This window comes from Centroberyx gerrardi, chromosome 13 (assembly GCF_048128805.1).
Source record: "Centroberyx gerrardi isolate f3 chromosome 13, fCenGer3.hap1.cur.20231027, whole genome shotgun sequence".
NCBI lineage: Eukaryota > Metazoa > Chordata > Actinopteri > Beryciformes > Berycidae > Centroberyx > Centroberyx gerrardi.
In genome coordinates, this window is record NC_136009.1 from 30916460 (window position 1) to 30930317 (window position 13858).

A 13858-nucleotide genomic window follows, 5' to 3' on the forward strand; every position below is an offset into this window, starting at 1 on the left:
AATGAATGTTTTGCTTTATTAAACTGCAAATGGGAGAAATAGATTTATAAATTAGTTCTGCTGCTTCTTGGGCTGATCATAATGCAATCCAATATATTTAGTATATAATAATATAAACTAAATAAATACTAAAAGCCATTTCTCTGTCATCATGTTGTTTATTTTGTTTATATTTGTAGTTTATTTATTTGTTGGGTTGAGACTCATTTCCACCATGATGCAGTTTCTACAGAATACGACATATTTAGTGAAAGAGCGGCAGGCTGATGCTGGATCCAGTCGTCCATCTGGATGGTAACTGTGTTTTGGAAAGTGCTTTATGAATACAGATGATTATGTTCAGTGTTAAAATAGTGACTAACTCTCTGATGTGTTCTAGGATCCAGGATCCAGTCGTCCATCTGGATGGTAACTGTGTGCTGCCTGTTGCTCCTCTGGTCCGCCTCCTCTCCCCTTTAAAACCTCTGACACAATGGAAAACTACACCATAGGTTCAACTGAGCTGTCGATCACAACCGGCGGCCTTATCTGTCCACCGCAGGGAGCGATGGGAGGTTTGAGGACCTGTTAGAAACCACGCGGCCCTCATGTGATCTCACAAGCCGTCCTTATCTGGCCTCAGCTGAACCGGAGCCGCACTTCTACCAGGTTCAACAGAGGAAACGTCACTGGAGAAAATGCTTTTCCTCCCAAGTGTTGCTCTGTGCTCTCTGTGTTTAGGTGAGTGTTTCCAACCAATCAGGATCCAACAAACTCAACATTTAACAAACTCTGTGACAGTAACCTTCATTTATGTGTCCGTTTCTCTACAGCAGTGGTTGCCATGGCAGCAGAGCTGCTTCAGGACCAGTTATCATTGACCAGCAAAGAAGATGACAAGCTTTCCTTCATCTGTAAAAACACTGACCAGTGTGTCACCTATTCAGATCAGAGCAGTTATATATTCTGGTACCAGAAGAGAGAGACAGAAACATTCACAGTGATTCTTCGTATTAATATTAAGGTTTCTACGAATTGTGAAGTTTATTCAGGTTTCAACCATCCTCAAAAAGATGATTTCTCAGCTGTAAGAAAGGGGAAAGGCTGTGAGTTGCGGATCAATAAAGTAAAACTCCTCCATTCAGCCACCTACTACTGCTCCTGTTGGAAGAGAGGTTCCCACAGTGAGAAGTGATCCCTCCACCCTGTACAAAAACTCTGCAGCGTTAACCAAGAAATGAACAGATGGCGACTCTGTTTCTCAGAGGAAGAGACATTGATCTGAGAGCAGGAAACCACAGCCCAGGTTCAGATATTTCACCTCCCATCTCAGTTGTCATCTGGTTCTTAGAGGACACTGCTGAAGACACAGAAATGTCTCTGAGCTCTGAAGCTTTTCTTTACATTGTGTCGTTGCCACCGTGAGTTCTTCAAACCCATCTGCCGATAAAGAACCAATATCCTGGGTGTTGAATAAACTGAGGTACAAGTCCTCAGTTCTCCAGCTTCCTCCAATGTGTACACATCTAAAGAAGCGTACACATTGAGCTTTGGACAGTGTAACCCCCCCAATATTATATCCATTTTTAAACTTTGAAGAAGAGCTTTGACTTCAAACAACAATGTTATCAAGTCAGAAATTACTGCCAGGAAATCTGATTCAGACTAAAATACATTTGACAGAAATACACAGTGGAAATACTCTGTAACACCGTCACATCTGTACCACAAAATCACAGATAGATTTACAGTTTTTCTCGATCTCTTACACACTATACCTGGGCCTATTAACTAAACATCCCAAACCATGACGCCATCTACCAAAAGACAGACCCATTTCCCAAAACTATAAACACTATTCCCCTGTTTCCACACATGATTCAGATTTGTTGAACTTTTTGTGAAAAACTTTACACACAAATCCCTTCATATATCACCGGCTGCACCGTGTGCTCATTTAGAAAGCACCGGCATTCAATATCATTAACTCAAGTCATCACAGCTCGAACCCAATTAACACACAATTCCCCAGGTGGAAACACTAAGAGTCTAAATTGTTCACACACCAATCAGAAGCTCAGGATAGACAGATCAAAGGGCCGTGGGTCAGTTCACTTGTTTTGTGATGTGATGCTGATGAGAATCTCTGGCCTGACCCAGACCAGAGACGGGATGCTGAGGCAGAATAAATGTGATTTCTTTCTTTATGTACAAACTGTTTTTTTTTTTTTTCATTGGTTTATATTGGTAAATATATGGAAATTATTTTACAGCTGTTTTCTTCCTTTTGTCTGTACGTGTGTGTGTGTCTGGGTGTGTGTGTGTGTGTGTGTGTGTGTGTGTGTGTACATGGCTTCCTCTCTCTCCTCTTCTCTGACTCCAGAGCCCTGTTCCATAAAGCGAGTTTACCAAATAAGCCAAGCTTCTTTCGGTTAGTCTGACTCATTTTCAGTTGATTCGGTTCCATAAAGCAAACTCAACATAGTTCAAGCTCAGTTACTATGGCAACTGATGCTGGGAAACTAACCTGGTCCGGGGCAGCTAACTGTCAGGCTCAGCCTGAGTTGTTGCTTAACCAGAGTTCCTGTAACACTGACCCCACGGGAAAGCCATGATTTTACCACTGACTTTCTGGCGTGCTGCCATATTATTTTACTTTATTAACCACTATCAGTCAAAAAATTAAAGTTCATAGAAAATCAACTTAAATGAATAATAAATAATAAATAAAATAAATTCTACAATGATAAATGATAAGATATAGACCTACGTGTTTAATTATATGGTATGTGATATCAAACATTTAGGCTTATGCTACATAAAATATGTCTCAATCTAAATTACCCCAATAGAATGACAATAGCTACATAAATAGTTAACAGTACAATTGCAAAAAATTATATTGACCAGAAATGTAGTATCTAAATCCATATGCCTCTATCCTCTATTTGCCCGATAGGAAACCATGTTTAAAAATGTATTGGTTAATGTATTGGTTAATACATTTAAAACAATGTCAAAAAGTAAACTTAGATGTGTTTAGTGGGTGTATGGTTTTTCAATCAATACAGTAAAGGTCTATAAATAAGGACCTCAACCCATGTGTCATTCTTTATCAGTCATGGTGTGTCCTTTCATTGATGAGTACTAGGTGGCATGGATTCAGACGCTGTTCCCCCCTCTGTTCCCCCCTCTGTCCCCCCTCTGTTCCCCCCTCTGTCCCCCCTCTGTTCCCCCCTCTGTTCCCCCCTCTGTTCCCCCCTCTGTCCCCCCTCTGTTCCCCCCTCTGTTCCCCCCTCTGTCCCCCCTCTGTTCCCCCCTCTGTCCCCCCTCTGTTCCCCCCTCTGTCCCCCCTCTGTTCCCCCCTCTGTCCCCCCTCTGTCCCCCCTCTGTCCCCCCTCTGTTCCCCCCTCTGTTCCCCCCTCTGTCCCCCCTCTGTTCCCCCCTCTGTCCCCCCTCTGTTCCCCCCTCTGTCCCCCCTCTGTTCCCCCCTCTGTTCCCCCCTCTGTTCCCTCAGTCAAAAAAAGTTTCATTTGTTGAAATCATTCATCAAATATACATAATATATACATATTAAAGTGTTAGGGTGTAAGGGTTAAAGTGGGATTTGGCAGGTGGGGGAACCCTGTTTCTGGGCGGGGGGGATGGGGGTCAGAAAAAATTGCATAGGCATACTAACCTAAAAACTATTATTGGGAATCGCGAGAAAGTTTCAGAGCGACAGACACAGAGCATCCTGTAACCATAGCAACTCACTCTCACTCCTGCCTGCGTGCGCACGGCGCGAGAGGAGAGGGAGAGACGCAGAAGAGATTACTCTGAGCACCATGCATGGGAATAAATTACAATATAATAGATTTGTGTATATTTCTCTCTGTTCAGATGGTCTGAATAACTCTCTGCTGCACGGTGCTGCTCTGTCAGTGTCAGTGTAATCGAAGGTGCCGGAACGCCGTTCCGGATCGTTCCGGCCCACTTTAACCCCTGCGTATATATTAAACGAGTGAACATGTATACATTTGCAGCCTTGAGGTTTGATATCTATGTATTCTTGTATAAGATATTTTAATAACCTACAGGTTTTCTTACTAACTGTTTGAATGCATTGTGCCCGAGACTTAATTTGGTTGTATCAAAATATTTTATTACATTTTAACTTAGTTGCTACTTACGCATTCAATTGATCAGCAATTTCTTGCCAGGCTTTCTCTCTTGTTTTATTTATGGCAGCTGTATTACCTTTTTTGGTTATTATATGTTTCATTTCTTCATATATTTCTACTAATAAGCGCCGCTCGGTGGCCGTGAACACCGCCTCTCTCTCTTTACCGTTGCTTTTTGCCATGGTGTATCGATGTGATCCATGATCGACCTCTCGGGCTGCTTAAGAATGGCGTGCACACGCAATTATCTTGACTACTTGAACCTGTCTTGAATTAGTCTGATTGCTTGAATTGAGCTTTATGGAACCGCTTTAGCCCCGACTGATTTGTTAAGTTCATTCAAGTCAGGTTTTGGATTTTAATCCCCACCCTTTATGGAACGAGGCCCAGGTCAGTGGTCTACCTGGCAGTGACGGGTGCTGCCCTGCTCTTCGTCGTCAGCGCTGCCTTCCTCTTCCCTGCTGCTGTTCCCTCCTGGACGCTGAATTACGACCGCTGCCCTCGCTCCTTCAGTGCTGGCCTCAGCCCCCTCTCACCGCCGCATGCTGCTTCTCCTTTTTGTCTCTCTCTGTTTTCTCCTGTCATCATTGTTGCCCATGACTCTGTCAATGTTTGCCCGGCATCTATCGCACGCTAAGCCGTCCCGGGGGGGATCCCTCTCTGCCTCAGCCCGCCCAAGGTTTCTTCCAAGTTTTCCTACTAAGGTTTTTCCTGGGAGTTTTTCCTTGTGTGCATTTAGGGTCTAAGGCTGGGTTGCCAGGTAGGTTAGGCTGTAGAACAGGTAGATTGTTTGTCTTGCTAAATCTGCTCCTACCTACCTTGTGTTTTTCACTGTTTGTCCTACATCATTTTGTTTACCACTGATTGTGTTTAGTTAGTTCTAGCTAGACACATTCTCTGTAAAGTCCTCTGAGACATGCTTGTGATAAAGGGCTATATAAATAAACTTGACTTGACTTAAAACTTTTCTTTAAACTGAGGCTGCCGGATCGTTCCGGCCCAATTGAAGCGTTTATTTAGGTGGAAATTCAGTGGATCTAGATACCAGAGAGAACATTTCTCTGTTCAGAGAGCAACATCATCTGCAGCTGAAGATCTAGTTAGTTAATGGAACGCAACACCTTCACCTGCTTTTCCATTGACGTCAATGGGAAGCCAAGCCGATTGCTGGTGCTGATGTGAACGCACCTTTAAGGTTCCACACTTCCAGGAGAGAGAAACCTGGAAGTTAAAGAAGCAGGTTTGTGACTGAGAGGTCGCTGGTTCAAATCCCAAGACTCCTTGTTCAAATGTGTCCAAGGAAAGTAAGGAGTAACGCTCTCCCCTCCTTTAATCCTGTTGAGGTTCCCTTGAGCAAGGCGCTGAACCCCCTGCTCAAGAGTGAAGCTGTGAAACTGTAGGAATGACAAATAAAGTTTCAAAAGCAGTTTCAATCGGCCGCAGAAGAGCAACTTCCAGTGAGTTAAAGTCTAATTTAGTAAATGTTTCTAAACTGATAGACAACACGTCTCCTCTGTTGGACTCATTTTAAATCTAGGAGGAATCTAGGATCCCGCCTCTTTCTGCCTCAGTGGCTCAAATAAAGGACCAGAAATGAAGATTTGACAGTCATGTTGATAAGAACATTAGAGAAACATCATGAAGCCCAAATATGAGACTTGATCAATAATTTGGACATGTTCACCTCAGCTGACAGATGGAACAACACAGACAGTTTATGTTACAGGATATTTCACTGTGGGAGGCTACTTGTACGGGATCTTTGGCTCTGGCACCAGACTGTATGTGACAGGTAAGACAAAATGTTCCTTTTTCCTGCAGTGAAAATGTGTCTTTAGTTTGTTTTCTGCTGCTTTAGGCTTTACATGTTAGTCTTTCATCACTGGTTGAGAATTCAATATGCAGCCATTCATACATTAAAAACTAAATTAGTATGTGAAGGACGTTTGTGTTGCTTCATCATTTTCTTGTGCAGCCGAACATCTTAAAAATCTGCCAAGTGATTTGAGAAACTCAGCACTGATTCTCTAATTCCATTCTATATTATCACAGGCTGATATTCAATGTATGTGACTGAATTATCATGATGGAGGAAAAGGATTTCTATTGCTTCATATTCATACAGCCCATAATAACATCCTCTTAATCTGTAGGTTACAGATATTTTATTTATTATTTGATCTATCTCATTTATTTGTAAGGGACCATGTACAATGTTAAACATCAATGTTACCATTTGATGTATTGTACCAGATTTAGCTTAGAGCTCATTTTCATCTGCAGTCCCTTGGCAGGTTACAATTCAAAACATACATATATACAATCTGCAGCAAATACAAACACACAACATTAACACATAATAGACATTGAAGTATACAAAATGTAAAAACCAGTGCAGAGTGCATGTGCTTTAAAAATGAAGTCAGTTACAGTCTACAAATCAGTGGTTGCATGTTTGTTTAGCTTTAAGCCAGATTTTTAATTCAGCTTTAAAACTGCTAAAGGAATATACAAAATATCATAAATAATTGTAATTATTCAATGATGGTTCATATATTTTATATAGTATATAATGGTAAATATATTTTGATGGTCGATGATGTTAAATCTATTTTATATAGATGTTCTATATTAAAATATATTTACCATCATATAATAGGCCTATATAAAATATATTTACCATATGTATTTTATATATTATTTATATGTATTTGTTTATTTGACAATAAAAAAAAAATGCACAGCCATCAGTCATGCATTAATTAAAATCATCCAGGAAAACACATAAAGTTTCCAAAACTTATTTCCAATGTGGTCCTCTTTATATGATGGGAAATATATTTTATATATTTTATATATTATCTGATGGTAAATGTGTGTTGTATGGTATCTGATGGTAAATGTGTGTTGTATGGTATCTGATGGTAAATGTGTGTTTCATGGTATCTGATGGTAAATGTGTGTTGTATGGTATCTGATGGTAAATGTGTGTTGTATGCTTCATGATGTGATGTGGTGTTTTATCTCTGGCTGTAAACTGCTGTTGACTAGATGAATGTGTGACTGTCTTGTCAAACCTCAGCTGAGCGAGTCGTGAAGCCCAAAGTGAGCGTGTACCCAGCGTCCAGAGCGGACCTGAAGGGGAAGAGCTCCCTGCTGTGTCTGGCCACATCCATGTTTCCTCCTCTGGTCCGGTTCTCCTGGAGGAGAGAGGAGACCGGGACTACCGAGGGAGAGACGGTGGAGCTCGGAGAGCCGGGCCGCCCCGCCGCCATCCTGCTTATCGATCGGGAAAAGGCGGCGGCGTATCCATACGTCTGCTCCGTGAAGCACCAAGGAGGCGCGGTGGAAGCCCGGATACCAGCAGGTAATGAAGGCCGGCCGCTTGTGTTTAGCGCTGATTTAGCTTCATTTTTCACATTGGACTCCTTTTCTATTTCAGAGCCTCCTGTGGCTCCAACAACAGCTGCTGCAGCCAGCGGCCCTCCAGAAAGAGACACAGCTCACCAGACTGACTGTAAGATCACCTGCTGCTGCACATTCACTACTCAGCATTTGGACAGTTTGGGGCTTTACAGCTGTGAGGAGCACAAGCTACATTTAAACTGACTGTTTTGGTCTAGAGTTTTCTACATGTTGTTGTGTATGATCATCACCTTGGAACAGGTGTGTTATGTCACCTGATTTTCTGCTAGGGTTTCTGGGTATTTCAGATGGAGATTCTCTGCTGTTTGGAATCAGTTTGAGGAAGAGCTTGTTGCTCCAAACGTCACTTCTTTATAAAGTTTTCATATGGGAGCGTTTCTGTGTGCGGATCTTCTGTCCTTCACTTGATATTTTCTTTGATCCGGCACCTTTCTTCTGGATGTGCAGATGTGTTTTGTTCTTGATTTTTCCTGAAGACTAAATGCAAAACATTTCCTGCTGTTTGTCTCGTCTCCAGTCTTGAGCAGTCTCGAGCACCAAGGAGGCGCGGTGGAAGCCCGGATACCAGCACAAACCTTACAAAATCGTACAAACTGTAAGATCACCTGCTGCCTTTGCAAATTCACAACAAATCATTTGTACAGTTTGGGGGATTTACAGTGTGTGATGATCAGAATCTAAACGGCTTTACTGAAGACTAAATGCAAAACATTTCCATAGTTGGATGAATGAGCAAACAGAGAGGAATGGTTGACTTGTGCTGTTTGTCTTGTCTCCAGTCTCCTTCCAGTCCCAGTGCAGGGTGAAGCTGCTCTCTCTGGTTTACACAGTGATGATAGTGAAGAGCATGGTGTACTGCTGTGGACTCTCTCTCCTCATGATCCATACAAACAAGGGAGGCTCCACCAACACACATGCTGACTGACTGCCATGTTCCTCTGCTTTCTGTCCAGCTTTTCATCCGTACAAATGTTCCTCTCATCTTGTTGTTCCTGTTTCAAATTGTTTCAATAGAGCAAAAAATTGAGTTTTTTATTCCAGATTCATGATTGTGTATTTGTGTTGTTTTATTTGGTATTAATTAATAAAAAGAAACAGTTTTAATAAATTTGTTTAAAAAATAATCCAATCTGTCTCATAATTGAGTTCACCAGAACAATCTGAGCAGCAATCATAAAAATTCAGATTATGTTTATCTTATTTAGCCAAATTGTGAATTTGACATATATATATAAATATATATATATATATATATATATATATATATATATATATATATATATATATATATATATATACTGAGCATGATGGTTGTAATTTCTCTGAGAAATATCAGTTTTTTTTCATGAAGACCTTGTCAGTAATTCAGTGGTAATTCCATTATTCAGTGTAATGAAGTGTGTTTTGCTTCAGTTCATTGACTTTATATAATGTTTGTCAGGTTTGCTGCTTGCTGTACAGTGTCAGCAGCTGAAATGTTGCTGTAAGATGAACTCAAACAGAAATAAATGGGACTGAAATAATAATAATAATCCCTTTGTGAATTGCCAATCTGTTGTTACATTTCAGACTGTGTGTTTATGAAGTCAACATTCGTGTATCATAATGTTGGTGAATGCTGAGCAGCGATGAGGCGGGAAGGGTCGGGTTCAGGCTGTAAACGAGCTGATGTGGTTTCTGTTTCAGTCTTACTGTGTGGAAACAAAACCACTTCCTCAACAACATGATTAGCTTTTTAATGCTGCTATTCTTCCTCCTAGAGATAGAGAGAAAGAGGAGATCATATGAAAGATGGAGCAGGAGTAAGTCAGTCAGTAAAGCTTCACTTAAATAGACACTTTTTAAAACTCACAGTTTACAAAGCGCTTCCCAACAAGAGGATCAAAGACAGAAAAGACATGAAAGACAGAAAAGATTGAAGAGAAGACAAAAGCATCTTAAAACAACACAACCATACATATAGAAAGTAAAAACAGTAAAAACCATGAAGCATTTCAAACCCCATGATGATGAAAAGGTTAAACCTATACAATACACACATAAACTCCTCCATACACACAAGTCCTAACCAAATAAAGAGCAGAGACCCGTCCAGCCCCTCGTCAGGAAGGCCGGCCTGTAGAAGTGGGTTTTCAGCAGCTGCTTAAAGGAGACAACAGACTCTGATCTGATCGGCAGAGGGAGACGATTCCAGAGAGTTGGGGCCAAAACTGCCGAGACACGTTCTCCCTTAGTTTGGAATCTAGAATTGGAGACGACCGGCAGACCTCCACCTGAGGACCTAAGTGAAGTCACGGGCCGATAAAGAGTCAGCGGCTCACAGATAGAACCGGGTTCCAGGCCGGTCCAGGCCTTGTAGGTGATTCAGAGGATCTTAAAGCAATATTCCACTTAGTTTTAACATGGGGGTTATTTATTTGAAAAGCAGAATATAAACTACTCACCAAGACCAGATGCAGCTGGACCAGTTTGTAGAGTTTGAATGAGCCACCAAAATCTCCTGAAAACTGACATTGAACACGTTGGTGAACAGATTCAACAACAGATCCTGCTGGAAGACAATAAAGCAGCAACTGGTCCGTCCTCATTTTGCATTTCTATTCTTGCTTTACACTAAAATGAGTCAAATAAAAGTAGATCCGGTCTCCCCAACAGGAACTATCTCTCCTAAATGGTATCCCTCCGCTGTGTTCTCTTCTATCAATAAAAATGCTGTTTGGTGAAATTCTGTTCTGAAGCGTGGGACCAACAGTCAGCTGGAAATCACAGCAGCAGATCTGTTGTTGAATCTGTTCACCAACGTGTTCAATGTCACTTTCCATTCAAATGAATGGGAAGTCAAAATCTGAACGCTACAAACTGGTCCGGCTGCATCTGATCTTGGTGAGGAGATTATATTCTGCTTTTCAAATAAATAAGTCCATGTTGAAACTAAGTGGAATATTGCTTTAAAGAAAGTTGTTCAGCAGTCAGGACTCATCAAACCCGTCCTGCTGCCAGTGAAGCAACATGTGATTTGCTGCTGGGTGACGCTGACGATAACAGACAGGCTGTGGTTTCACTGCAGCTCCACACCGCTCACTGTGGTTTGTCATATCAACAAAATGACAGTTACAATTATTTCTTTTGGTTAAGAATCCTTCCAGGAAGCCCGGCTTTATTTCCACAGAGTCTCAACTCAATCTGTGGGATCTTCCTGACCGAAGTCACATGTGAATTCAAAGCACATGTGCATTTTGGACACGTGTTGCTTTTCACATTTGAACATCTTGATTTGTTTTACATTGTATTCTGACATCATGTGACAGTTTTTACTTCAGATGTGAACATTTCAGTTCATAGCTGAAGTGTTTTTTTCATCTTCCATTGCATGTGAAACAATATTTGTTTCACATGTGAAAACTTAATTTCACATGCAAACAGACAGTTTGTGACCTTGGAATTATACGGTTCTATGTGACTTTTTGTCCAAACTGAGTTGGTCACATAAACCTGTGGAACCTATTCTACCTATTTTTGAGTCTGTCATTTCTAAAACAAAAGGCCCCGACTCCATTTAACTCAGTGGATGCTGAACATTTTGAAGCTCAATATGTCAAAACTCCTGAAGGGAGATGGAACCATATAATTCTAAGCTCATATATTTCACTCATTCAGTCGTTTCCACAGAGGAAATGAGAAATTTCACCTTCAAATCTGAAAAGAAGCTTTGAATTCAATGAGGCTTTTCACATGTGACTTTGTTCTCAAAAACACTCAAAAAAGTTGTTGTCTACTAATTGTTTATGTATTCATGATGTGCATTTTTCAGTGTTTTCTATTTGCATTTTCAGCCTCACATCACAAGTCGCTCTGCAGCAAGATTTCCAGAAATCCTCCTTCGACGTCACTGCTACACTAAAACATTTGAAATCATATATAATAAACATTATGATTTATCAGACTGAAAGCACAAAAACACACTGAGACGGTTCAGTGTGAAGTTTCTGTGCAGCAGCAGCCAAGACTCTCAGTTTCCTGTTTCAGGAACAAAAAAACATGTCGGTGTTTTGTTTTTCTAAGCAGAACTTCGATGTCAGCGTTGATTCCTCACAGCGCAGAGGAATGAACTGCTGTTCAGTTCATTAGTTAAATAGCTTCATAAAGTTCATAGATTCCTGCAGAAAAACATGTGGAGTGTGGTTGTGATCAGTGAGGGATAAATCTGACTGAAGCAGCTGTCTGCACTATAGAGACAGCAGATACGACTCAGTAACTAACAGGAGAAAACTGCTTTCTTTACAGCTGAATTCTACACAAGCTGATGGAAACTAAAAGCCTTCGTCACGTGACGTTTTGCCAAAGTCAGCGCCAAGAGAGCAGAGAAATGACAGAGAGCATCCAATAAAAATAAGGATCTTCACACAACTCAGACACTGTGATGATGCAGTTTATTGACAATATCTATCTAATAATTCATGTGATTTTAGTCATATTTATTTGTTTATAAGTGACGAGGCCGCTCCAGTTAGTAATCCAGTCAGAAAACAGTCAGTCAGCATGTGTGTTGGTGGAGCCTCCCTTGTTTGTATGGATCATGAGGAGAGAGAGTCCACAGCAGTACACCATGCTCTTCACTATCATCACTGTGTAAACCAGAGAGAGCAGCTTCACCCTGCACTGGGACTGGAAGGAGACTGGAGACAAGACAAACAGCACAAGTCAACCATGAGTGTAGATCTGAACAGGAATGACGGTTCTATCACTTCAGATTCTATGTTTGATTCCTGCAGCAGTCAGTTGATCCTGCAGTGAGCTGACTGAGCTCAGTCTGCATCAAATCACCAGACAGAACAAATAAAACAACAAGAACAAATGTTAAGATACAACAAATGATATTTGTAATGTAACAGCTGGTTGACAGGCAGGAGATCCTGACTGAACTCTGTGGTAACAGTAACAGCAGATGAAGCAGACTATCTGTAGTGAGGTGTCGCCCCCTGCTGCCTGCAGGCCGCAGCTACAGCGGAGCGCTACTGTCAGCTGGAAAGTCAAATAGAACCAAACGGTTCCACTGCATTGGTCACAACTCCGCCATCTTTTACCTGATTCCTTAGCTACTTTCAAACAAAGTAAAGGCAAGTCCAAGAAGCCTGCAGACCGAATCTGGAGTCATTCTGACCTGCGGTTCATAAGAAGATTTTTGAAGCTTTTTCCAAAAATCCAAAATGGCAGAATGTTTTATAGGCGGAGCTTATGGGTCCAAGAGGCAAAACTGTTCATCATGATCAGATACATATCTGTACCAAGTTTCACATCTCTACGACTAACAGGACGGCGGGGCTGAGCCTCAGACTTTGGGAGCTTATTACAGCGCCCCCTATGGGCCAATCAGTGACATCATTGGTTTCCCAGTAGCAGTTGACTTGAACTATGAATATGTCAAAATGGACAAAGAGTTATCAATGTATGGACGAGTTATTGGACAAAATACATGGAAATACTGCTAATAATAAGAATTACAACAATTATACTCCTCTCGTGCATTCTAACTTGAATTCAGGCATTAGCAAATGATCACTGATTCAGATAATAGTTTGATTAGAGTTTTAATAGACAGGCCTAGTTAGGATTTCCTCAGTTTAGTTGAGAAGAGACAGGAGACGGTCAGGAGTTTAGGACTCGCTTCTGAAATGACAAAATGAGATTTTTCCTATCTTTGACATTTAGGACAGAACAAACACTCAGGATGTTTTAATGAAGAAAAGATTCACTGGAGCACACGGACAATTTAGCCTTTTATTGAAGGTGCAAAGACTAACGTTTCGATGCTACTGCATCTTCATCAGAGTCAATGGACAGAGGTAGTAGTGACACTATATAGCTTCCTAACCATCAGCAGCTGAGGAGAGGGGGCAGTGCACTCAGTGAGCCACTTGCCAACCTGCACCACTAATCAGTCTATTAAAATAAGTCTCTCTCTGTCACGGCTGGTGCTAGCAGGGTACAGGAACACAGGGGATAGGACCCAAAAGCAGACGCCTGAGGCAGAGCTGATGCAGTTCAGTGATTTTATTACACAATGAGGTACAAAGGCTTACGAGATGGTGAGGCAGGCAAGGGTCAAAACCGGAGAAGGCAGTCCAAACTGGCAAACAAATCCGACAAGGAGCAGGCAAGGATCAAAAAGTCCAATAAACAAGCAAGGTCCATAACAGGCCTCAGGGACAACAGAAGAACAGGATACGGAAACTAGAGCAAGACATGAAGCACACGGCAACTTGACTTAACGATCTGGCAGGGAACAAAGG

At 41.4% G+C, this 13858-nt stretch overlaps 1 protein-coding gene across 1 annotated transcript; it reads left to right on the forward strand.

Annotated features, from left to right (window-relative positions):
* The first annotated feature begins 677 nt into the window (after positions 1–677).
* Positions 678–12664, forward strand: LOC144542166 (uncharacterized). The gene is made up of 6 exons (XM_078287903.1): positions 678–708; positions 801–1154; positions 5887–5934; positions 7225–7659; positions 8086–8163; positions 12561–12664. The coding sequence occupies exons 1-6, from the start codon at positions 678–680 to the stop codon at positions 12662–12664; spliced, it is 1050 nt and encodes a 349-aa protein (XP_078144029.1).
* The last annotated feature ends 1194 nt before the right edge of the window (positions 12665–13858 follow it).

Coding starts and splice junctions, on each gene's coding strand:
- LOC144542166 (XM_078287903.1), top strand. CDS start 678: ATGCTTTTCCTCCCAAGTGTTGCTCTGTGCT. Junction 709..800: donor CCCAAGTGTTGCTCTGTGCT/CTCTGTGTTTAG, acceptor ATTTATGTGTCC/GTTTCTCTACAGCAGTGGTT. Junction 7,660..8,085: donor CACAGCTCACCAGACTGACT/GTAAGATCACCT, acceptor TCTCGTCTCCAG/TCTTGAGCAGTCTCGAGCAC.